This window comes from Paroedura picta, chromosome 10, assembly GCF_049243985.1.
Source record: "Paroedura picta isolate Pp20150507F chromosome 10, Ppicta_v3.0, whole genome shotgun sequence".
Taxonomy (NCBI): Eukaryota; Metazoa; Chordata; class Lepidosauria; order Squamata; family Gekkonidae; genus Paroedura; species Paroedura picta.
In genome coordinates, this window is record NC_135378.1 from 54,588,433 (window position 1) to 54,615,254 (window position 26,822).

General features: G+C 41.8%; 1 protein-coding gene across 1 annotated transcript; it reads right to left on the reverse strand.

Annotated features, from left to right (window-relative positions):
* Positions 1–18: 18 nt before the first annotated feature.
* Positions 19–19,483, reverse strand: ZNF330 (zinc finger protein 330). Its single transcript, XM_077300225.1, has 10 exons — positions 19,331–19,483; positions 13,763–13,892; positions 11,439–11,458; positions 11,274–11,344; positions 10,025–10,104; positions 8,487–8,613; positions 7,064–7,168; positions 4,681–4,727; positions 1,836–1,953; positions 19–1,072 (listed from the first exon to the last, which is right to left on the reverse strand). Exons 2-10 carry the CDS (start codon positions 13,880–13,882, stop codon positions 792–794), a joined length of 969 nt encoding a protein of 322 aa, XP_077156340.1. The 5' UTR covers positions 13,883–13,892; positions 19,331–19,483; the 3' UTR covers positions 19–791.
* Positions 19,484–26,822: the final 7,339 nt, after the last annotated feature.

Below are 26,822 nucleotides of genomic sequence, written 5' to 3' on the forward strand. Positions count from 1 at the left end.
GAATGATGGACCACAAAAGAGGACTCAGTGACATTTTTATTGAGATAAATATGAGAGCAAAGGTTTATTTAGGCCGCACTGAAAGTGGCTGTGAACTCTACAATTAATGTATAGCATTCAAAAAAAGGCAGAATCAGATAAGGCTCCAAAAGTGCAATGCAAAGGAATCTATTGATCGATCTTGCTTATACAAAATGTCAAAGTAAGTTTAATTTCAATTTATTTTGAGTACAATAGCTTGCAGCAAGCATTTCCCCAAGTGCTCAAGGTGGATCAATATTAGGGTAGGAGGGGAATTCAGTTTTTACAGGAGATGGCTTTTGAGACATAAAAATAGTCAGTGCCCATTGATCCCAATATTGGTAATTTATGGAACATAATAACAGAAGCATCATCAAAATCATTCAAGAAAAACAACTTCATGTCTGATGAATGCATAGAAACAGACATGCCTTAGCTGGGGAGGAGACAGCATTAAGTCAAATCCTTATCCTCATGTAAGAACCAACTCTTCACCTCATCTTTTTATTTCACATTGCCTGAGTCAATGCAACCCCTGAATCCATTTTTCACATCAATTCTTCCCTTTAGCACCCACAAAAATTTATCCTGCAGAATCTCCATTTTCTTTCTTTCCCAGTAAGCTTTGCTACTGGAAAGCCTAGCAAAGTTATTTCAGTACTCACCATACTAAAAAACCCACTCAAATACTAAGTATGGACTTATGGCCAGATCCTAAACATGTCTACCCAGAAACTGCCCCACCATGTTTGAGGGGACTTGCTTCCTGCTTAGTCAGTGGACTCCTCGTAGTGTGCATACCCGCTAGCGTAGGTTCTTCCTAAATTCAGGTTGCTGAATAAGTCATCAGCCTCCGTTTCCAGATCCTTCCCTCCTTCCTCATGGTCATCTTCCTCCTCATCATCCTCTGCTTCATATTCATCATACTCCTCATCATGATCACCAGCATCTGCATCTTTGCCAGTGGAGAGGTTCTTCCAATAGGCATCATATCCAGAAGCCCCGTCGGCATCCTCACCTCCTGCCTGTCGGCCAAACCTGAGCGAACGTGCTGCAGAAGAAGATGGCAGACGTTTTCATATTGACATTTTGCCTATGACTTTTTGTTTGTTACTATCCACCATGGCGAGCAAGTGGTAAACAGCACGTACAATACTGTGACAAGGCTATCCTGTGTCTATTTCCACATAATACATGGTCATAATTAATTTGTCACTCATGCAGGGAGAAATGTGCGACTGAGCATGTATTACAAAAGGAAACAGAACAACTTAGAGATCTGAATGCATTGGCGAGTGCCGAGTGCAGTTCCCCTGTCAGAATGTCAGTTCTGTTTGCAGAAGAGGGGGCAGCATATTCTTCCACTGTGCCTTACTATGGTCTTCCTGAGGGACTGCTGACCTACACTAGAAAATTCAAGGGGCTTCAGTGAACTGTAGCAGAAGTCTATGAATGGTCAGACACACACCAAGTATTGTATTTATTTACTTCATCTATACTCCCACCTTCTTCCCTAATGGGAACCCAATTATATTATTGTAAATCCATACTATTTTAAGAAAAACAGGTGGATACCTAAGCTCTACAGCAAGCAGCTTTGTTTTAGCTACTATTTTGCACCCCAATCTTTAATCTCCTCGGTGCTCAGATGATGGTGACAAACTTCTAAGTTGCCCCCCCAAAAATCTCAGTGTGAAATGCACATGTGTTACAAAAATGCTTCTCAAAGGTTTTTATTCCTGCTTTGCTGCTTTCCCAAAGCCCTGCATGGCATGCCTCCCTCCTCATTAAAGGGCTACAGCATGCAAACTTACTTGACATGCTCAAATCTTTGGTCTGCTGTGTTTCATGGCCACACTTTGGGCAGGGAGGCTCACGTCCCTTTTCTTGTTTGAAAACTTTGCTCCGGGTGTGATCATCACAGAAACAAGCCTGCAGGGAATAAACAATGGGAAAATGAAAACGCAAGACTCCCTCTCTCCACACACACACAGAGGGAAGAAAAAAATCAGAAGACAACAGATTGCCAAAGGAAAGTGGAACTGCAATGAGATAAGTACATAATCTATCTCAGGGGTCCCCAACGTGGCACCCATGGTTGCCACTATGCCCCTTGAGTTTTTTTGTTTATGGTATAATGCAAACAGTGTCTTTACATAATGTATTTCACCTGTGCAAACAGCAGAATAATATTCTAATAACACAGTGGGATTTGCTTCTGACTTAGCTAAAACTTCTGTTGATTATTCAGGTTGAAGGTAACAATATCACTACATCAAATTTTGTTCACTTTTCAAAAATCACTTACGTTCCCATCAAAATCTGGCCTCTTTCTGAACACATGTGCAAGGAGCTCTCCCAGCCTCCCAGCACTGTTATTACTAGGGGAATAGGCATGAACTGAAAAAATCCAGTTTGATTCAGGGTATTCCCAAACTGAACACCGAATCCAGATGATCCAGCCCCCATGAAATAAACCGGGCTGGTTCAAGCCAGTTTGTTTCACTTCTGCCTGCTTAGAAGCAGGAATAAGCAAAACGTCAGGGGGGAGGGAGGGTTGAAATGGTTAGCAGCTGTCTCAGGCTCTGTCGAGAGGCCCATGAGCCCCACTGTCAGGCTGAAAGGACAGCATGAGTTTTCAGCATGACGAATCACTCTTCCCCTTCCCAAGAGAGGGAAGTGATCCAGTGTGCTGAAAAGGCTTGCACAGGCTTGACAATGGAGTTTGTGGGTCCCTCAGCTGTCAGGCCAAGTCAGCTGCAAGTCGCTCCCCCCCCCCCCTTCTAAATAGACGGAAGCAATCTGACATGGTGAAATTGCTTTCAGCCTTTTCGTCCTGACAGCCAAGAGGTGCATGGCTGCGCTGTCAAACCAAAATGGCTGGCAGGCTTGACAGCCATTTTAGTAGCTGGTTTTGCTCCCCCTCTTGGAAAGGGAGAGAGAAAAATTGGTGGTTTAAATGGCTCAGTCATTTAAAACTAATAGCTGATAGATGGATTGCCCTGCTCAGCTGCTAGGTTGAAATGGCCCGAACCTTACTGGCCAAAAGGTCCAGAAAATCTTCAAGGGAGGCCCCTCCTCCAAACCTGGGTTCAGAGGGAGTATGAACTGGCCAAATCTGTGGCCACTTTAAAGTTATGAACCCGTTTGTGTCCTTCCCTAATGACTGCTACAGGTAACAGTGCAGGTTAAAAATATATGTGCTGATGAGAGAAGGGCTCATGTAAAGAGACAGCCAGGAGAAGGAGCATTTTCTCTTTTTTTATTTGGCATAAATGAATTAGAGGTCATCAAAATGAAGACAAATAATGCAAGATGAAGGTTTCTTTCTTAGTTCAATATGTACACTTACTGTGTGTGTGTATACAAGAAAATATTTTAAACAATGTGTTAATTTTTAAAGGCATCATATTAAGCAATGTGTTTGCCCAAAATCTTAGATCTACCATCAGAGTTAAGCATAACCTCCCTCTCTAACGTTCTTTGTCTGGCTCCACCTCTTGTGGCAGCCATTCCACAGCTGTGCCCATCAATCAACCTGTGTCAGAATTGCAAGGGTACCCACAAGCTGAAAAAAGCTTGGGTACACTTAAGCTACCAAGTAACTTCACTTGTGCCACCATGACATTCCTTCTGGAATAATGGAAAAGAACGAAGCAATAAACAGTGGAACATTTGAAAGGTAGATAGATTAACAGTGCAATCTTATGCTGAGTTACTCTAGTCTAATTCCATTTATTTCAAAAGCCTAAACTGGAATAATTCTGCACTGGATCACATTGAAAGACACTCTCAGGGGAAGGGAGGTGTGTTTATATTTATTATGGAAGATGTTCAAGGCAATAATTCAACTAGCTTATAGCCTCTAGATGTAAGCTACTGCCAGATGAAGCTGAATTCTTTGTTGACACCAGCTTCATATTTGGGGAAATTTATATGGGGAAAAGAAGAGCAAGTGAGAAAGAAAGAATTCTACCCCCATACCCCTCCAAGTCACTATAACTGTTTCTTTGAACTCAGCAATGTGATACATCATACAACATACTAAAAAAAAAGAATAGAAAAATCACAGGGCATAGTAAACACATGCCAACCTTCTCAAGAGCCAGCATATAGTTGTGGTCTGTTCCAATTATTGGGAGAAACCTGTGATCCCCTCTACAGCAATCTTAAATACAGCAGCAATGTTTGGATTGCTGCTGTCATGAGAACCACCACAGATGCACCTCACAACACAAGGACTTGTTTTGATTTTGTAAAATGAGCCTTCTGCCTCTTTTTTCTTTTTTGCTTTTAATGAAAGCACCCCAAAATATTCCACTACCCAAATAGGCCTCAGAACCTTGCACCTGTTAAAGTTACCAAGAACACAACAGTACAGAATAGTGACCTGACATCAAAGTCATAAAGACACAAACAGACCAGTGGAGAAGAAATCCAGGAAGGATGAAACAGTTCAGGCTTTGAATACAAGGAAAACAGTTTAAGCAGTTTTAGTTTAGGGATGTCCAAAGAACCCAGTATGGAAGGTACATTGATCATAGCATGGTAGGAACAGGACACAGAAGGCTTTGCTTTTCATGACAAAAACTACTGGCAGCCTTAAAGTATAAGAGCGGAGAACCCAATACATCTACTGCAAAATGTTTTTACTTTTACCTTACAACGGAGGCATGAATGTTGCCCAAGTCGATTACAGGAAACACCTATTAAGCAAGACAAAATGCATGCTTGAATAATGAGATTTTGTAGTTTTGCTCTTTACTTCTGCTTTCTAAACCAAGGTCGACTATACAGTTCAATGGATAGCCTCAGGCTTTCCAAGGCTGCATCTCTTCCAAGTACAAGGAATATGAATGCTTAGCCTAAGAAATGAATAAAAAATTGTAATGATGTCTCTTCACTGCTTGGACCCAATATTACACTGCCTCTCCTAAACTATCTGGAGACATCTTCTTGATTAAACTATCAGTTTGTACAACAAACAAAAGCATCAAAACAAGTTTTTTTATTTTTTTTAAGGATGAAAGTGGTAAACAAGCAGTATAGGAGATACACAAAGAGCATCAGGAATACACAGTGATCATGTGGCTGGCACTTGTGACAGCAACACTTTGAACCACAAAAGGCACGATCAGTCCACAAAAGCATTGCAGGTAAACCATATTCAACCCTGCCCAATGACATGACATACAGAAATGAGGCGTGACTCAGAGGTATATGCTGAAGGTCCCCAGGTTCAGCTCACCCCACAATTAAAGGATCATGGAGCAGTTACTTAGAAAGACCGTTCTCTGCTTGAGAACCCTGGAGAACTGCTGCCAGAGAAGAACACAGCGATGGAACAATAAAGCAACTTGATAGGATCAAAGTGACCAAAGACTACACAGCAAAGTGATGTAGCATGAGATAACATCACAATTTCCCCTCACAGGCTCCACACCCAAGAAATGCTGAAAACCACGATTGTTCAAGAGGTTTTTAATCTACATTAGTCAGTTGAGTGAAAGCACAAAGCTGCCATATGATGAATTAGATCAGTTGTCAGTTCTAATGGACCTTGGCTCTCCAGGATCTTACACAGAGGCTTTCCATGTCACCTATTATCAGATCCTTATTTTTTGTTCAACTAGAGCAGGGGTAGTCAAACTGCGGCCCTCCAGATGTCCATGGACATGGACATCTGGAGGGCCGCAGTTTGACTACCCCTGAACTAGAAATTGCAGAGATTCAGTCTGGGGCCTTCTGCATGCTAAGCAGGCACGCCACCAACTGAGCCACTGGCCCTCCCTTAAGCATTGTGTTCAGGGTGGTGTTCAGTGGTTTGTTGGTTTTAGATTGGTAGGTTTTATATTACTGCAATTTTGATTTTCAGGATTATTGAAGGGTTTGGGCCATCTTATACTGGTGTTATAAGAGTTTATCTTTGAAAATGTAAACTGACTTGGATTAAACTAAGAAAACAATAAATACACACTGGATAGAGTAGAACGCAGCTGGCAAAGGTTTAAGTCGTTTCCTAACTTAGCTTAGCTACTTGAGGCAGTAACAGGTCCAGCAGGAGTCTAGTCTAGCTCTTCTACTGTGCCTCATTAATCAAAGATGCTAGGAACTCAGTCTGAGGACTATCAAATAGACAGTGTGTGTTCCAGCAGGAGAATGGGTTTAGTCCCAGATTAATTATGGAACAAGAGACCTCTGTTCTAACAACACTGCCATGGAATTGCACCTGATCACCTCACCATTTACCATCATCACAAGATATAATGATAATTAATATAATTAACAGCTTAACTGTAATGAAACAAACAAGGCATGGGGAGATGTGCTGGGAGCCAAGAAGAGGCTTCAAAGACAGGGCCCACAAGGCCCCCCAATTCTTCATCCCCAACCCTATCTCATTCCTTGCCAATGCTTTTGTGAGGGCAGACGTGGCCTACTTTGATATCTCTCGGTCTTCATAGGTAGACTGCACCTACTTCTCATATACCAGTATTTTCTACTTTAAAAAGTTTTCATTAATAGCGTAGATTCCACAATGACAGTCAGGACTGAATGCAAGTAAAGAGAAAACGGTGCACCCTCTACTGGCAGCTCTGATTTCAAACTCCACTGCTAACACACAGATATTCCTGTGAGTCTTTGCATTTGCAGACCAAGTCATTCAAACTAAGTTCTACCTGCGCAAAGCTGCCACGCACTAGCTGCTTTGCACTGGCAGAAGCCCAGTTTAAACAAGATGCCATGTGAGTGCAAAATCCCATAGGAAGTGATTCTGCCTTGCCAGAATCACATGTAAAGCCCAGCCTGATCTACAGACTGACAGAGAAACTGCTATTCCCAAATGCACCCCCAGTTCAGGTGCATTCCACAATCCACAATTATACCAGTTAACATATTGTGGAGCCACTGATTTGTGGAGCCACAATTAACATATTGTGGAGCCACTGAGTCACAGCAGCCCTCTGATTTCAAGCGGTATTCCAGAAAGAAGCGAAGACAGATCACCTTTAGTAAAAGGAGTTTCAGGGGAACAGCTTACATTTAAAGGTCTCGGCTTCCAAAACCTGGCAGCTGGCCTGGTGTTCAAACTGATCATCTTCACAGAGGAAATTATGGCAAAAGGAACAGCTGAATATTCTGCCTCCTAGAAGATTCAAAAGAGTAAGAATTTAGCACACCTAAAAAAAAACCAAATCCAAACTTCTTCCAATCTGCCATCAAGCAGAGATCAGCCATTCACAGAAAATGCTTTGTGCCAAAAACCTGTCTGTATTTGCTTGCCTTCACTATGCATTCTGGTAGCATTTTATATGTACAGGCAGACTGAGCCAGATGCACAGATTGCAGTTCATTTCTGGTCTTGTCCAGCTCTGGACTTCTTTTCCCCTGATCTTTTAAATTATTTTAAATTATTGTTGCTGTTGTTGTCAACAATAATAGCAAAGAGCTCAGGGCATATTCCATTTAATTAAAATATACAATAGTATTAATACAAAAGGAAGAACAATCTAAAACATTATAAATTTAAAATCCAAGTTATAGCAAAAAAGAATTTGCCTGGTCATCTCCTTTTCAGAGAGGATAAAAAGTGCCAGATATTAGTACTAAGGTAGGGAGATGTTAATTTTTAGTACCTTAGCCACAGGCCTGACAGAACAGATCTGTTTTGCAAGACCTGAAGAACTGTCCCAAGGCCCCACAGGGCTCTGATGTTACCAGGAAGAATGTTCCACCAGGCCCGGTTTAGGGCAAAAAAAAAAGCTCTGTCCCTAGTTGAAGCGAATGTGATTTCTTTAGGGTCAGGGATCCTCAGCAGATCCTGGTCACTAGATCTTAGCATCCTTTGGGACACTAAAATTTGTTACGTCGTCACTCCAGAACCCACTTGAAGCAGCCTAAAACTAAAAAAAAAATACCAACAATAAAAGTATTCCAAAGCAACAAAAGCAGTAACCTAATATGATAACAGGCTCAGAGCTGGCCATGAAACTGCCAAAAAAGGCAGACTCTGTCAAGTTAAAAACCTGTTTGGGTCTAATGCCAAAGGGAAGCCCAGGCAGGTACCAGGCAAGTACGTCAAAAGGGAGGGCATTCCAAAGATGAGATGCCACTAACAAAAAAAAAGGTACATCTCTAATTTCCACCCACCTCACTTCTGCAGGCAGGGACACAAAGAACAGGGCTTGAGAAAAGGATCTTAAGTGATGGGCATGACAAGGGAGTAAAACAGAGACCAACTAGGGCCTGGGTTATGAATATGCAGAGAAACACCTGACCAATATGGAACTTTCATAGGTGTAAATAGAATAGAATAAATTGTAAAATGCCTTTATCTCTTTTGGCGAATATGAGTTACAATAAGTTACATAATAAATAAATCAGCAAAGGCAAAAAAGGAACAAATCAATGTAACAAGTTAACAAGTCAAAATACTTGTTTTTTCTTTGGTAGCACCAACTAACCATGGTCCCAGACTCCTCTCTCACATTCAACACATTCTGCATCTGCAAGTGGACAGATACAAGCGTGTGTGCTGAGGCACTTCCTACCATGGCAAACCCAGGCTTCACAGAAATCACAAATAGCCCCCTGCAAAATAAGACGGGGAAAAATTACTGTGGACACTGGTTGACCTCTACTGAATAGCATCCTGTTTAATGAGTAACATACACTCATTCCAAATAGTCAGTGATTGGAAACATTTTAAGGTAGAGTTCAGCAATCTCTACAGAACTAACAATTAGTTTAGTATTTCCCACCATGCTTCATATTCTCATCATTAAGACTGCAAACATCTAAACATGAAAATTAAATTACACCAATTAGAACAGAATTTACTTAATTTTTTTTTAAACCCTCGAAATTATAGCCAAAGGGTAATCACTCACATCTGCTGTGCTATTTTTAATCTAAAGAATATCATGACTTTTTTGTGAGTATGTAAAGGTATCCCCTGTGCAAGCACTGGGTCATGTCTGACCCTTGGGGTGACGCCCTCTAGCGTTTTCATAGCAGACTCAATACGGGGTGGTTTGCCAGTGCCTTCCCCAGTCATTACTGTTTACCCCCCAGCAAGCTGGGTACTCATTTTGCCGACCTCGGAAGGATGGAAGGCTGAGTCAACTTTGAGCCGGCTGCTGGGATTGAACTCCCAGCCTCATGGGCAGAGCTTTCAGACTGCATGTCTGCTCCCTTACCACTCTGCGCCACAAGAGGCTAGTTTGTAAGTATGTACATATACCCAATTTTATGTATTTATGATGAAGTTTTAGTCAAGCCAGGTGCTGAAATACATACCAGAGAGCAAACAGCATAGATATAAGAAACCCTGACTTTAAAGTTGCATATTAAAGAAAAATGCCAACACACCTAACCTCAAGTCCCACTCCCCACTTATATATACTATCTTGAGTTGAATGGTTGGGCTGGACTGCTGAAAGCCTATCTTATTTATTCTTGATTTTGTACCCTTCAATGTGCTTAAGATCAATTCTGTTCCTCATTCACATAACCCATGTCTCATTTTAAAGGCATCAGGACTCCTCTGCTGAGACTCCACACTCACCCATCATCTCAGTTAAGCTAGGCTGTGTTTAGTTGGACACAAGCCAAGCACCTGCAAGGGATCTTTGCCCTAACTGCAGAACTTCAAGGGTTGCTTGCAGCACAGTTTAAAGAGACCCTGGGACTGTGCCAAGTCAAAGCCTTACTAGCTGTGCATTTGAATTGGGCCCAACTGTTAACCTATCCAGCAACTAGCATATTACCACCTCTCTTGAAAAGTGTGGATTTGAAGTCTGGCTTTGCAAAATGTTGGCTGAATGAAATCTAGCTCCCAGCGGCTTTCAACTGGAGTGAAACATTCCCAATTATATCTGGAATGGCCAAACAATTTCCATATGTCACTCTGACACAGACAGAACAAAACCGACGTTGCAGCTGTAACAAATGAGTCAACATGTCACATATCCTAAAAGGGATGATTCTTTCATGTACATACCACCATTGCAAGGCCAGTACTGTACACACCAGCATGCTTTATGACACAGTCCGAAGATTTCATCATGCATTTTGTTTTCCCTGTTACAAAAGAAAAAGGGCTTATATAAAATAAAAGTATTTTGAAATACATCTTTAGCCAAGGACTGAACAGTGGCATACACCATTCTTCCCTCCTCTGCTTTATCCTCATAAGAACCTGTCTGATCAAGACAAATGTTAAACATCAAAAATAAAACATCCTTAAAGATTGATGATATTCCTAAGGTTGAAGAGGACTTTGGGTTCTTGTGGATCAATTTTAGTTTTATAAGATCACATCACATTATAATAGATTTTTTTAAAAATGGGTAGGATTCTATGGTGAGTGAGCCCTAAAGCACTTGTGAGCATGAGGTTATGGGAGCTATGTGTACAAAAAGCCTCACTGTTGGGGTTTGTACTTGGGAAGGGGGGGGGATGTCAGTGAAAAGAGGAAGCTGATAAAAATTACCTAAGTTTTATTATTGACCCAATTCACTCTTGACCCACAAAATGTCTTACATCAATGGACACCACTGGGAAGAGAAGGGGAAGAGGAGATTTCAATCAGTTCCCTCTTTGCTGCAGCCCTTCTCTTGTGTATCTTTTTCTCCACACAGATCTCACAAGCAACATCAGCTTTTTGAATATCTGGGAGGGATGTTAGAGGAAGAGGGAAGGCAGGAAAGGTCACCACCCACAAGTTACTGGGAGGGCCAAAAAACAGTTTCAATCCCTTCCCACTGTTTTTTAAAACATATCTATCTGTCTCTGTCTGTCTGTCTGTCTGTCTGTCTGTCTATATCTATCTACCCATCTACCCATCTACCCAGATATAAATATATAGATATAGATATAGATATAGATATAGATATAGATATAGATATAGATATAGATATAGATATAGATATAGATATAGATATAGATATAGATATAGATATAGATATAGATATAGATATAGATATAGATATAGATATAGATATAGATATAGATATAGATATAGATATAGATATAGATATAGATATAGATATAGATATAGATGATATAGATATAGATATATCAAAGCACTGTTAGGTATGTTAGACCCACAGACAGGATACAAAGGCATTATCCCATAATGCCTAAAGAATCAATAAAACCAAGCAAACAAATGAGAATGCTAGATGCCAATTCTATGTCCAGCAAAAATACTGTAGGGAATATATAAGAAATATAAAGTGTATACTTACCACATTGTGCACAGATGGGTAACTTTTGAACTGAGTTACAAAAGTAGCAAAACGCTCTATTTTTCTGCCGCCTGTCAAAACAAGGGAGGTTAAACAAATTCTTGAAGAATACACATTTTTAAGAAGTATCATTTAAAGCAAATAATAAACAAAATATATATTTACCTTTGACATTTATCACATTCCTATAAGAGAAGAAGATAGATATTTTATTGAAATGTCTATATTTAAATAAATGTCTTAAATTAACTGCTTTCAGTACAATGGCCAATAGAGTATTGAGCTATACGGCACAAGCAGAACAATGTAAGATTTCACTGCTGTGTTCATGCAAAAGGTAAAATATCATAATTTCATTCTGAAATGTCACCTGAGCATGCTGTCTAAATTGGAAATTTATTGCATACTGGAGGGAATAGAAAATATTACGCTTCTGTCATATCCAGTACACAGATAGAATCAAGATATTTGTCTACATTTTTATGAGCCTAGTAAGATTCTGTCATTTCATGTTCTAAAAGCAGGTGTCTTCCAAGTGGCAGAATCCATCCATAGGTGTCATAATGGCCACCAACTCCTTTCCTGGTACCCACTGAGCGTTCTTAGAAAGTGGGTAGGTATAAATGGGGATTTTGCCCAGCGGGGCTTGAGCAGCCACCAGAGATCTGATTGGCTGTGCAGAAGTTCCATTGAGACCAGTTGCCACCACAGCACAAAATCTGTACACTTCTGTATGAGAACTGTACACAATATGAGGCCACACCATAGATCTATACAGGGGCATAACAATATCAGTTGTTATATTCTCAGTTCCTTTTCTGATAATCCCCAACATTTGCATTTTCAGAGTTGCAGCAGCACTGACTTAAGATTTTTATCCCACTCAGTCTCAGCAAGTTCAGACCCCATTAGTCTATAACCTGAAGTTGGGATATATTGCACCAATATGCATCACCTCACACTTGCTGACACTGAACTTCATTTGCCACATTGTTGCCAACTCACTCAATTTGTGGAGGTTCTCATGGAGCTCTTCACACTCAGCCTTAGTTTTCACAATCCTGAATTATTTTACGCCATCTGCAAATTTGGCCAATACACTACTCACCCCTAGTTCCAGATCACTGAGGAATAAATTAAATAATACTGGCCCCAATACTGACCCTACTGCTTACTTCCCTCAATTTTTGAGAACTGCTCTTTGCTTCCTGTCATTTAGCTAGTTTTTAATCCATAAGAGAACCCATCCTCTTATCCGATGACCGCTAAGTTTACTCAAGAATCTTTGGTGAGGTACCTTGTCCAGGTATATAATGTCTACCAGGTCACCATTGTCTTCATGCTTGTTCACCTCCATGCAGAACTTTAAAAGGTTGGCAAGGCAGGACTTCCCTTTGCAGAAGCCATGCTGATTTCCCGATTTCTCTATGTGCCTGAGTTCCTTAAGAACTCTCAGGTGTATGGCATCAGGACTTGGAGACTAATTGGTTTTTAATTTTCCCAATAAGTCTGGAATTTCATCTCTGGTAATCTCAATTTAGCTCACTTCTTCAGACTCCCTTCCTGAATATAGGGGCTGTGGCATGGTTACACAGAAGCAAAAAAATAATTGAGCTTCTCTGCTATCTCCCCATCTTCCTTTAGCAATCCCTTTATTCCTTTGTTATCCAAAGGCCCCCACTGTTTCTCTAGGTGGTTTCCTGCTCTGTATATATGTATTTATTTAGCTTGGTTCAGCAGACAGCTATTATTTGTGCTCACCAGGAGCACAGACAGCTCCAGTCATGTTCTTCAAAGGGAATGGGAAGCATTGATGTTGTTGCTGTGGATTATAGTTTAGTGTTTCAGTTATTTTTATTAGTATGTAGGCCTCTGAGCATTCTTTTGTAAACCACTTTGCGCATCTACTTCATAGGGAAAAGTGCTTAAGAAACATTTTAATATCTGTACTGTTCCCTGTTCCACAAAGTTTTATGTAAACGGCCCTGAGCCTCAGGGGAGGGTGGTATATAAAAATAATCACAAAGGAAGAGGGAAACAAAAGAAGAGCCATTTTTTCGACCCCACCTTTTACTACCCAAAGGAGCCTCAGAGTGGTTTACAATCACCTACCCTTCCTCTGTGCATAATAGCCACCCTGTGAGGTAGGCTCGGCTGAGACCTCTGAAAGGTCTCGCAGCTGGCTTCATGTGGAGGAGTGGGGAATCAAGCTCAGTTCTCCAGGTTAGAGAAAGACACCTCTTAACCAGTACACCAAGCTGGCTCTGAGGAAATATACCTATCTGAGTCTATTGTTTCAGACATATGAATTGTTTTAGATTTGATAATATCCAGTGTTTCTTGAAAGGTTTCAAGCTTACTGGAGGTAACACAATAGTTTCTTGAAAATCTAGTCAACTCTCTCGCTCAATTAAAAAAACAGAAATATTTTCTAAAAATGCTTCAAATCTAGTACACAGGATCACAAAGAATGCATGCTCTCAGATTACCATTGAAGCATTGCAGGGATGCTTTGCCAAATCTATGTTGCCTCTTGAAGCTCTTATCTGTTTTTCACGTTCTTTGCGGCTCTCAGCCTTCTTGCGAGCACCTGTCTTCTTTTTAGGCATTCTTCACTTCCTGGAAAAAAAATACCACTTTTGACAGATCTTAGGAGATGAAATTATTTAACATTTCTTTTTTTTAAGTTCTCTTTTCATTATTTTAACTACAATCTATTCTTCCTTTCCAGTACCGTTTAATGTACTGACCGCATGTGCTCAGGCAGGAAACATACAATTCTCATCATATCAGAACCCAAAAGCTAGCTCAATAATCCCTAAGCAGAAAATACAAAATACGATCAATGATGCAGTTGACCAAAAGCTCTCAGACAAGTCACAGGCAGCTTTTAAACACAGGGATATTTTTGTTAAGAGACTATAATGAGAAGGTTCTGAGATGGTCTGAAGAGTGTGCAGTGATATCTGGATATCACTTCTGGAAAGAGACAAAAATATCCTCAAAGAAACAGAAGCCCTTACGAATAGTAACATCAGTCCTAGCAAACGGCTGTGGTTTTTGTCTTGAAACTGAGCCAAGTGGGTTAAATCCTATGGAGTTTTCCTGCTAAGGACAGCAGCTCCCCCTGGAACAAAGAGCCTTCCCCTTGGCAGAAGAGGCTCTTCCACAGCAGACAAGCTTCTTGTGTTAGGGAGAAACACCTAGTGCCAGAGAAAGGTGCTACCATTAGCAGAATTATCCCTACAATCCAACACCAAGTATTATTTAAACCGTTGTTGATTACATTTTGAACTCAGCCCTACTTAAAAAAAAATCTCTTGCCTGATCCTAACCTCTATGCAACCATCTACTTGACACATGGAGGTGCATAAAACACTGCTGGAGCAACTCTTGACTGCCTGCTAAGAGGAAATGAGGGAGGGAGGAAGAGGCAAGCCTGCCTAACTAGGTGCTGTTTCCTTCACCTGACAGGCCAGGTGCTGCTTCGTGCTGGCCAGGCACTGCCTCCCTCCCCCACACAGGCTTGACTGGGCAGAGCTGGGCATTGCCCTTTGTCACCTTGCCTTTCACAGGGTTCAGATAGGCACGGCCACTGCCTCACATGCTGGGCACAGTTGGACAACCCCATCTTTCAGATGCAAGAGGTTGCATGGAAGGAGTGGGCTTTTGGAACAGGATAGAACTCTTTCTGCCTCCCATATAAATAGAAGAAAAACAAGACTGGACAACCTGCCTTCTGTTTCTATCAGCATTAACAGCTTCTGAAAGGGAAATTAAAAATGCCCAGCTCTGCAGCTCCAATCCAACTCTTCTTCCCCAGACTGGCATATTTGTTTTAATAAAATAAAGGCAGCAGCAATCCATTAATGGACTTCTTCAATCACTGAGCCCCAAGCTGCTTATCGGAGGACAGGGACGTAAATAGTATCCAGAGCCACCTCGGCAACTGCTTCCGAGATGGATTATGGACAGAAGAAAAAGCTCTTCCAGCAAGTGGAAAATGCCAGGCAAAATATCCTCTTCACAGGGGAGCCTGCGTTATCCCACATTATTCCAAGAACCACTTAGATACTCCCAGAGTTGCTCTATTTCTATTTATGGCAAGTTCATTTTATCCAATGTTTAAACACCTTCTGTAAAAGTCAACGCTTGACATTTCATTGTTGCTCAAAACATTTGTAGAACATCTTTGCTCAGACTGATTAATGACACACTCTTGACTGCACTGTTAAATAGTACTATTATGGAGGATTAGTGACAATAAAACATTTCCAGCAGAAATGCCTAGAAGCCTTTTAAAAAAACCCTGTTAATATGAGGCTAATTCTCTGCACTTGAAAGTTTTGTTGTGATAGGTCATGACAGCATGTAAATGCCCTTTGAATTGTTAGCCCACCCCATGGAAATCTTTATATAAGAACTTAAGGGCAGCTGTAATGGATCAGATCGCTTATCTATCAAGCCCAGCATACTGATGCACTTGGCCAACCAGATGTCCCTGGAAGACCTACAAGTCAAGGATGGAGCCTTAAGCCTCTCCTGGCTATTGCCTCCCCAGCACTAGTATTCAGAAAGCAACTGCCTCTAAAGATAGCAGTTCCATTTGATTATTGTGTTGTAACTAACCCCCATTGAGGAACCTATCCTCTACAAATCTGTCTAATTCTCTTCTAAAATCATTTATCCTAAGAGCCATTAGTACTTCATGTGCCAATGAAATGCACAAGTTAATTACTCTTTGAGTGAAAAAATGCTTTCTTTTGTCTGTCCTGAACTTATTGTCCCATAACTTCATTGGGTGTTCATGTGAATTATGGGACCAAGAAAAAGTTATCTCCACCCACTTTAGAAGGGAGAGGGGGGGCTCATCATATACCCCGGACTCCTACCCAGCCTCAACCAAATGCCTGGCAGACAGCTTCTCTCATCTGGGCAGGGCATTCTGCAAGTGCCAGTCTTCAAATTGGCAAAATCAATAACTGCCAATAGACATGTATTCTCGGCTGTGCCCCTGACCTTATGGAATGGTCTGTTTATGGCGGTCAGGAAGGCTCCCACTCTTTTGGTTTCCTGCAAACTGTGTAGAGGGCTTTTCTATGTAGCTAATAGGATTGCACTGACCGTTGGCTATCTGAGTATGTGTACTCTCAGTTGCTGAAAGTATGTTCTTGCTATGTAATTTCTGTATCATTTAATGGGTCATATTTATGCTTTGTTTTAGATTTCTGCAATACAAACAACACAGGACAGTTAGCCTAATGTCTATCACAGGCAGATTAGTAGATATTAAAGATAAAATTATTAGGCACACAGGGGAAATCAGCATGGCTTCTGCAAAGGGAAGTCCTGCCTTATCAACCTTTTGGAATTCTTTGAGAAAGTAAACATGTATGTACGGTGACCCAGAAGACATTATTTACTTTGACTTTCTAAAGACTTCTGACAGAGTATCTCACAGTCATGGGATGAGAGGAAGGGTTGCCTAGAGATATAACTATTTCTGAAAATGATTCAAATTCACTTCATAAATTTTTATGATTGTTTTCTTGTGCATGTTAGCTCTGAGAATTCACAGGGTTAACGCTAGGACTCCTTGACAGTTGGTAACTGCAAAGTGATGCATATCAGACTGAAACTCCCAAGTCAAGGATAGGCTAATGGGGTGTGAACTTGCTGAGACTGAGAGGGGAAATGATCTTGGGGGCATAATAAGATAGCTCAATGAAAGAATCAACCCAGCATGCTGCACTGATGAAAAAAGCAAACACTTTGTTGGAAATTATTAGGAACGGGAGTGAAAATAAAACAGCTGATATTATCATGCCGCTGTATAGGTCTATGGTGCAGAAAAGGGGAACCAAGATGATTAGGTGGCTGGAACATTTGGAAAACCTGAAGAGTCAGGGACTTTTCAGTTTAGAAAAGAGACAACTAAGGAGGGCCCAACAGAGGTTTATAAAATTAAATAACAATTATAAAATTATGAATGGGGTAGAGAGAGTTGACAAAGAACTCTTCCTCTCACAACCAAAATTCTAGAATTCAGGAATATCCAAGTAAGCTGATGGGCACTAGATTCAGCATGGACAAAAGGAAGTACTTCTTTATATAGTGAGTGACTGAAATATGTAATGTAGTGTCAGAGGATATAGTGAGGGCCACAGGCAAAGAAAAAGATTACACAGATTCATGTAGGACAGGTTGATCAGTGGCTATATGGCATGGTGCCTAAAAGAAACCTCCACATTCAGAGGCAGTAAACCTCTGCAATTACATCATCAGGAGTCAACATTAGGGGAAGGCCTCAGCTTCTATGCCCTCTTGTTGGCCATCCAACTCTGTAAAAAGGTAAAGGTAATGGTATCCCCTGTGCAGGCACCGGGTCATGTCTGACCCTTGGGGTGACGCCCTCTAGCATTTTCATGGCAGACTCAATACGGGGTGGTTTGCCATTCCCTTTCCCAGTCATTACCATTTTACCCCCTAGCAAGCTGGGTACTCATTTTACCGACTTCGGGAGGATGGAAGGCTGAGTCAACTTTGAACTGGCTGCTGGGATCGAACTCCCAGCCTGCTGCCTTACCACTCTGCGCCACAAGAGGCTCGTATCCAACTCTGTAAGCCTCCCTAAATCTCACAGAGAAAAATAGACTATAAATAATGGAAATGATGTAAATAAACTGGTGATGTGCACATTTTCCTCATCCATACACTTCTCTGAATTCTATGTATTATCAGAGGCAGGAAGCAAGAAATGGTATTATGCCTATCACACTGCATTTTCTTTACAGACCTACTATGTTCTAGCAAGTTATTAAACCAGAAACATTTAACTGAGCATTTATCAGGGCTTCATCATAAAACACATTTTCAGGGCTAAATCTCAGCACTGATATATAAACGAATCAATGTATGTATGCAGGAATAAGACGTTATTTTAGTACTGAGGACTTGTAGCTACTTCTGATGCATTTGGGGAATATAGTGGACTACAACTCTGGGTTCAAAGGCCATCACCAGAAAATATATCCCAGAGAAAAAGCAAAAGGCAACAAAGGGGAATATAGTGTGTGATAGTACTCAGCCATGAGCTGATTACAACAGATCTCTCAGAACTCACAGATGACAACCAATACTTACTCCTGCAAAGGCATGAGGAGGTAGGATGCAGAGATGGTAGAATGGACACCACCACTTTAAAGTGCATGAAGAACTCCATACAAGTAGAACATTAGTATAATATGGCAACATGTTTTACCCACTTTCTTGTGATGGTTTCCCATTTGCTGAGAGTTCTTCAGATATGAAAGCATTCCTAACAAATGGAAGCATTCACCTAGAATCCCTTCCTTTCTGTTAACAGTATGGCTCTTTTGGCCACAGCCTACACCTAGAGTCTAAAGCAGCTTGTTTCGTTCTATCACCTCATCCTTTTGCCTAAGATAAGGTAACATTACAGTTTGCAGAGCTGTACCTTAGTCATCATGTAACATTATTTACAAATACAGGAAGACAGTAGATCTTTTGAGAGAAGCTACGAGCAGGAGTTATATGCTGTCTTCTCCAGAAGCCACATTACAGAATTTCACCCTACTAAAAGGGAGTTCGCCTCAGATAAGAGGGCTAAACCTTCACAGGATTTTCATAATTGTCAACTGCACAGAAGGTTTTCATTTACTTTAGGAAGGCTAAAAATAAAACTAAAATAAGCAGAAAACTCAAAAGAAATTAACTGTGGGAGTCCGGACGCTCTCGGGGGGGGGGGGGGGGGGGGAGTGAAGAGTTCGGCCACGTTGCGATATTCCGGCTACGAGTCCCAACAAGCAGCCCAGAAGGGCAGCGAAGCGACCGGATGGCTGCATGTCTGTCTTCAGCAGCGTGGCTACGAGGCTTGTTGCCACTGAGCCCCCAAGTCCCATAAATTCATGGGGCGTCGCAAATCCCGACCCCCGATCCTGAACGTAGCCCTTGGGGTTCTCCACATCCCGACCCACCTGCCTCCGGCTTGCGCGCCCCGATTCCCAACTCAGAAACTGTGCCCCCTCTCCACTCACCTGGCCTTACTTCCCCCACACCAAGAGCAAGCCAATCTGCGCGGAAGCCGGCTTGGAGTGCCAATCGCTCCCTGCTACTGAGCATGCTCGGTACCGCTGAGCATGCTCAACAGCAATAAGACCAGAAGTTGCGTGCCTTCATTTTGCCCATACTTGCTATGAGGTTTGCTTACGTCCTTGCAACATTTCGGGACGGAGGGCGAAGAGCTCCTTAAAGAGAATACAGGGTCAGGCTAAGAAACATGGGGGGTGGGGGTAATACCAACACACTTGGAAAAAACAAGAAAAGCGTTGTCAGAGCGACGGATTTAGCAAGGTCTGAGCATGCTCAGTTTACCTTCCTGCAGCAACTGTCCTAAGTTCCGTTTCCCATGTCTGCTCTCCCGATCCGAACTCTTTCTGTGAGGAAACGCTTATGTTTGTGGCAAACTAGCCTAGAAATGCTTAGGGCTGGCTGCTTTGCTCGAAAGCAACAGAAAGCCTAGATAAACGCAGAAACAAAACGTATCTTTGCTCCAAATGAAGAACTGCAATATAGATACTGGGAGTAAGATGACCTGTTCTCATATGGCCGACTCTAACCGACGTGTAGGGTGGTTAGCCTTCAAGGAATGATCTCCAAACGATAGATATCAGTTCATCTGCTAAAAATGGCTGCTTTGGAAGGTGGACTCTATGGTATTATTCCCCATTTAAGATCCTCCCTTCCCCCAACCCCACCCTCCTCAAGCTTCACCCCCAAAATCTCCAAATATTTCCCCAACCTGGAGCTGGCCACCCTACATATGACCACTCCAGTCAAATTTGCAGGCCCTGTTTCAGGTGCCCCTGCCATCTGAGACTAAAAGGGTGGCAATTCAACAGAGGGCCTTCTTAGTCACAGCACCAAAACTTTGGAACTTCTTCAGAGAGCTTTATCTGTCCCCTTTTGTCAGCAAGTGAAGACTTCTTGTTTCATCACTGACCCTACCTGCCTTGGGGACTTTGAATTGGGTGTACAGTTGGCATATAGGTATTTTAAATACATGAATCAAGTAAAAAGGTAAAGGTAAAGGTATCCCCTGTGCAAGCACCGAGTCATGTCTGACCCTTGGGGTGACGCCCTCTAGCATTTTCATGGTGGACTGAATATGGGGTGGCTTGCCAGTGCCTTCCCCAGTCATTACCGTTTACCCCCCAGCAAGCTGGGTACTCATTTTACCGACCTCGGAAGGATGGAAGGCTGAGTCAACCTTGAGCCAGCTGCTGGGATTGAACTCCCAACCTCATGGGCAAAGCTTTCAGGCAGCTGCCTTACCACTCTGCGCCACAAGAGGCTCTTACATGAATCAAGTAATGCTGTAAATAGCTAAATAGCCACTGTCTAGGGCAGGCTTTCTCATCCAGAGCCTTCTCAGCCCTGGTACCAGCCTAGTGGAACACTCTCCCAGATGAGATCAGGGCCTGCAAGAGAGAATTGTTCTGCTGGGCCTATGGTTGAGGCCCCAAATCACCTCCCTATGCATTCATGCATACAAGCAGAGACATCATGTAATGCTGAAACTCTTACTGAAACATCTTGGTTTATTGAAACACTTTATCTGCTCCCCCCACTCCTCGAAGAAGGTAGAATGCTCCTAGGCCTTGAAGTTTACTATAGGAATGGGTTTAATCTATTTTTAAATATTGAGTCATTTTAGACATGTTAAATTTATGATTATGTTTTATCTATGGCTATGTGTTAATATCATATTACTGTTAATATGATATAGGCTGCCCTGAGCCCTTCAGAGGGGTGGTATAAAAATAAATAAATAAAATGTCAATGAACTAAGACATCTGATTATCTGGATTATAAAAGTAAATCAGTAAATTCAAGAAAAAGAAAAAGAGTTGGTTCTTATATGCCGCTTTTCTCTAGCAGAAGGAGTCTCAAAGCAGCTTACAATTGCCTTCCCTTTCCTCTCCCCACAATAGACACCAGAGAGGTAGGTGAGGCTGAATATCATTATGTGAGTAGCTTTCCATCTTGGACCCTGAGATTACTCCTCGGCCAGAACAGCTTTTTCAGTGCTGTGGCGAGCTGTCACTCAGCTGGCTGCATGTGGAGGAGTGGGGAATCAAATCCAGTTTGCCAGATTAGAATCTGCCACTCTTAACCACTACACCAAACTGGCTCAACCTTCACAGTTGGCATTCCCCTACCAGTTCATATCCCAATGCATTTTTGTGATTTAACACATCCTAAATATAGATGTGCCTTTATGTTGCTGCATCTTAACACTTTACCCTCTGCAGTTTTGTCAGGTTTATAACACTAGTATTCCATATTCAGAGAACATGTAATTGCAACCTTAATTGCATTGAATCTATTGACCACATACTGTTAAGCTACCTTGAATATTTAAAATTCAGCAGCTGATTTTCTCCTTACTAATCAACAGTTCTGCTACTCCTACTGCTGAGACTTCTAGGCTACAGAGCAATGTCGAGAGATACGTTGCTAGTCTTTTGGCTGCCATTGTAGAACTAAACAGTCTAAAACAACTACATAAACGCTATCATTATGTGAGTAGCTTTCCATTAATTGCTTAAATATAAACTCTGGTGGGGAAAATATGAAAAAGAAAACCAACTCTTCTTTTTGAAGTTTTTTATACATCCATAGAAGCAGAAACAGCTTCCCCCCCCTTTTTTTTTTGCAAGGAAATCTGCACTTCTGCTCATGAATGGTAATGTGGATACACACAGCCCTGTTTACAGCCTGTTTCACATGCATAACGTGAAAGTATTTTTCTGATGAATTTTATGTTTGCATGACCAGTAATTAAATGCCTGGTAGCCCAGCTTGACCTAAAGTAATTGGATGATAATAAACCCTCATTAGAACACCTCTGTGTAAGTTCTCTCAAACAGTTCATAATAAACCTTGAAAATACCCAGTGAAGAACATAAGAAAACTTCTGCAGGATCAGACCAAAGGTCCTTCTGCCTTGGAGGTTTTTTACCCCTCAGCAGCTGATATTCAGAGGTACCATGCCACTGAACATTGAGGATTCATCTAGCCATAATGGCAAATAACGAGAGACAGCTATAGATATTTTTTAAAAACCTGTTGATCACAGTAGCAATTTGTTTTGTTTACACATGCTTCCTAAGCAAACAAATACTCCCACCCAAACAAAACCCACAGCAGTGTGTGTGTTTTCTTTTAGTATTCAGTATTGCATTATGAAACTGGTGCTGAGTTTTCCTTACTGACTGACCTTTGAGGCAACATACATCAAATGTAATCTGCTTTTCAGCAAGTGACCTTAAAAAGCTATGCCACTATTTGATAGGAGTTCACTTTGTATGAGTCATTTTATCTCACCTGATCAAGCTATACAATACAAAAGCAAACAGCAGACAATCTCAGACTCCAGATTCTAAACAATTGAGAAAAACAATGTGCCAACAGCTTGTTTTACAAAACAGCTAAGTGCCATGCCACAAGGGCTGTTTGCACAGGGAAGCAAGCATCTGTCTGCCAGTTCTCTTTAATACTCTGACCTAAGTATGGAAGAGAAGTGTGCAGACCTCCAATTACATCCTAAGTACAACCCTAAGAACACTTTCCTATGAAAGGCTGCAGGCTGGAGGCCCCCGGGAAGGGAACTCACCGGCATGGGCAGCTCTCACACCTCGGAGGGAAGTGGAAGGAGGAGAGGGTGGTAAGGGGGGACAGAAGGTGATTGGCTGGCCGCTGGACAGACAGGTAAGCTGGTTGGGGGAGGAGGCACTCATGAGTGGGACAGCTGCCCTGAGTGCCAGCTCTTCCTTCTAGCCCTTACCAGAAATATTAAGTGGAATAGATGGGGACATAAATTATAATAACAATACCCAGATTGTTTAAATAAGTGTGCTTTTACTTTACCTGATGACTGATCCGCAAACTTTTCACAGTATGCAAATACGAGTCAGCTTGATTATAGTACCCATTCAAATAATTCAAATTTTAGGGCTTGATTAGACCACAGGACATACAGTGTTGCAACACAGGATTTAAAAAACTTTATATCTATATCTGGAAATAAGTATTTTGGTTGCAAAGAATGACTAAATAGGTTCTGCAGAGAAAGCTGAATTGGATATTTGAACTGCTTAGGGAATATTGCTGTTCAAACTTATTGCCAGTGCCACTTTTGATGCATCACTGTGAAAGGGGGGGGGGACCAATTTAGGGTGCAAGTAAGTCTCATAGAACAGGAGTAAGTCTCCTGTTCTTACTCCTGGGGAGTAAGTCTCATAGAACAGACCAGAATGGAATTCTAAGTAAACCTTCTTTCTTATGCTCTGTTATTCAGGGGTAGGATTGTGCACAGCATCGTCCGAATTGGCTGTTCCAGGCCAATGTAGCCAACTCTGCACTGTGGGGTGGGGGGGGGCGTGGGTGCCAGTGTGTAACTCGGCGTACATACACAGGCACTGAACTGTGTGTCTGCCTGTGTGCGCCTGCATGTGTGCACCGAGTTACGCATCAGCACCCATGCCTTCCCTCCCCCTCTGTGGCGCGGCACTGGTTGCATCAGCCTGGAACGGCTGATTTGGACGCCGCAGTGCACAACCCTAGGGGTATTGTTACTCTCCTGAAATGTCATCAGAGCTACCTTATTATCAGCTTCTAAAACAACTAATGAATGAATGGACCTCTTGCTTATTTAGCAGTGAGCTTTTCTGTATTCTGTAAAGTATTCTGTAAAGTAGGAAGCCAAAAGATAACCGGGATAACAGGCAAGTTTGGCCTTGGACTACAAAATGAAGCAGGGACCAAAATGGTAGGGACCTCACAGAAGCAGAAGAGATTAAAAAAAGGTGGCAAAATTATACAGAAGAACTATACAAGAGCGAGCTTAACATCCTTGATAACCACAATGGGGTAGTTACTAACCTGGAGCCAGACATCCTGGAATGTGAAGTCAAATGGGCCTTAGGGAGTCTGAGCAACAATACAGTTAGTGGTGGTGACAGCATTCCAGTTGAACTATTCAAAATCTTAAAAGACGATGCAGTAAAAGTGCTACACTCAATATGCCAGGAAATTTGGAAAACTCAACAATGGCCACAGGATTGGAAAAGGTCAGTTTACATTCCAATCCCAAAGTAGGGCAATACCAAAGAATGTTCAAACTACCACACCATTGCACTCATTTCTCATGCTAGCAAAGTTATGCTCAAAATTTTACAAGCTAGGCTCCAGCAATATGTGGACCAAGAACTTCCAGAAGTACAGGCAGGATTTCGAAGAGGCAGAGGAACTAGAGATCAAATTGCCAATATACGCTGGATCATGGAGACAGCTAGGGAGTACCAGAAGAACGTCTACTTCTGCTACATTGACTATGCTAAAGCCTTTGATTGTGTGGAGCACAACAAATTGTGGCAAGTTCTTAAAGAGTTGGGAATACCAGAGCATCTTATTTGTCTTTTGAGAAACTTATATGCAGGTCAAGAAGCAACAGTGAGAACTGAACATGGAATCACTGATTGGTTCAAAATTGAGAGAGGAGTTCGGCAAGGCTGTATACTGTTGCCAAGATCACTGCAGATATTAAAAGACGCTTGCTCTTGGGGAGGAAAGCTATGGCAAATCTAGACAGCATCATAAAAAGCAGAGACATCACCCTGCCAACAAAAGTGCCTCTAGTCAAGGCTATGGTATTCCCAGGTGCAATGTATGGCTGCGAAAGTTGGACCATAAGGAAGGCCAAGTGTCAAAAAATTGAGGCTTTTGAACTCTGGTGCTGGAGAAGACTCTTGCGAGTCCCTTGGACTGCAAGGCGAACAAACTGGTCAGTCCTAGAGGAGATCAGCCCTGCCTGCTCCTTAGAAGGCCAGATCCTGCAGATGAAACTCAAATACTTTGGCCACCTCATGAGAAGGAAGGACTCCCTGGAGAAGAGCGATCGAGGGCAAAAGAAGAAGGGACGACAGAGAATGAGTGGCTGGATGGAGTCACTGAAGCAGTAGGTGCAAACTTAAATGGACTCTGGGGAATGGTAGAGAACAAGAAGGCCTGGAGGATCATTGTCCATGGGGTCGCAATGGGTCGGACACGACTTCGCACCTAACAACAACAACAACAAATTCTGTATCAAAGGCACCTGACTGTTGTTTTTAAAATCCAAAGTAAACTGATATTCAGAAAATCAAATTATTTCATAGATGGCACAACATTAACAGGAAAGGAAGAAACCTAAAATTCAATTATGTCTTTGTTGTTATCTAGTCCTGTATTAATACAAGAAAATAGGAAGGAGCAATGGGAGGAAAAAGAGAAAGGAAGGAGGGGAAGAAATGGGGGCAGTTGTATGTCAACTGGGCAAGCAGCAAGAAGTGTGAAGTCACAACATCTAGTGCTTTGGGACAATATAGCTGCCATCAAAGCACTCCCATATACCATAAAATTTAATTAAGCTATTCATCTGCATGATTTTGAAATGAAATTTCTTGGTATTCTGCTACTCCTTACTGAGTATTAGTTGAAAGGCTGGATTTTTAAGGCCCTGAAACTGGTCTCTTAGCAACTAAGGCTTTAGGACTCAAGACCCAAATGAACAAAAGAAAATTTGCACTGTAGACCTAGTCTCAATGAGTCTCAATGAGAATGGAGGCCTATCAATAACACAAATAATTAAAGTAAAGGATTTCCCGTCCTTACTGCAAGCCTTTCCTCCTTACTGCAACCACATGGTTTTTGTTTGTGCCGGACCACTCTAATGGCAGAAAGTGAAGAGGAACTAAAGAGCCTGTTGATGCGGGTGAAGGAGGAGAGTGCAAAAGTTGGCTTGAAACTCAGCATCAAGAAAACGAAGATCATGGCATCCGGCCCTCTGAATTCCTGGCAATTCGATGGGGAAGAAATGGAGATAGTGACTGGCCCATATTAGGAAGCTCCTCAGTCCAACCACTGCAATATCCTCTCTGGAGTGAGAAGGAACCAGAACGCAGAATTGTGCAGATAAGATCTAGCCAAATTGGCATCACCAGAGAAAAGTAACAGTCTTCAAGTCATTATAATGTAGGCATGACCAACATTTATTTAGGGAACAATGAGATGTTGTACTTGAGATCTGGTTACTCCTCCCCCCCTCCCCTGTCCAACCTTTTTATGGAGAGGTATTAAACACAGAGCATCTTTCCCTCTCTGGGACCCTCTGCAATTATTTAGGGTTGTTGGGTTTTTTTTTTTTTATCAACACAAAATTAGATACTGCTTTTCCAAAGTCCAAAGCAAATTGCAGGGGTCCATAAAACACTCCATAAATAATTAATAAAATATATAAGCAAGTATTCTCCTTGCATCTTTTTAGACACATACATTATTAGAGGTGTTTTGCTAATGTATGTATCTGAAAAGGATATATAACATGTGACAAGCCTTATTTATTTTTAACGGCAATATATTCTTAAAGTACTAGCCTGGCCCCGTCATTAATTGACTGGATGCCTTCCTAAAATATGCTTTACACAA

Bases quoted from the DNA above. Each gene is read 5' to 3' on its own strand.
- ZNF330 (XM_077300225.1), bottom strand. From the start codon at position 13,882: ATGCCTAAAAAGAAGACAGGTGCTCGCAAGAAGGCTGAGAGCCGCAAA. The intron at 10,105-11,273 runs GTAAGTATACAC...CTTTTGTAACAG, and splicing joins ACCCATCTGTGCACAATGTG to GGAAAACAAAATGCATGATG. The intron at 4,728-7,063 runs GTAAGCTGTTCC...CTTGCTTAATAG, and splicing joins GGAAGCCGAGACCTTTAAAT to GTGTTTCCTGTAATCGACTT.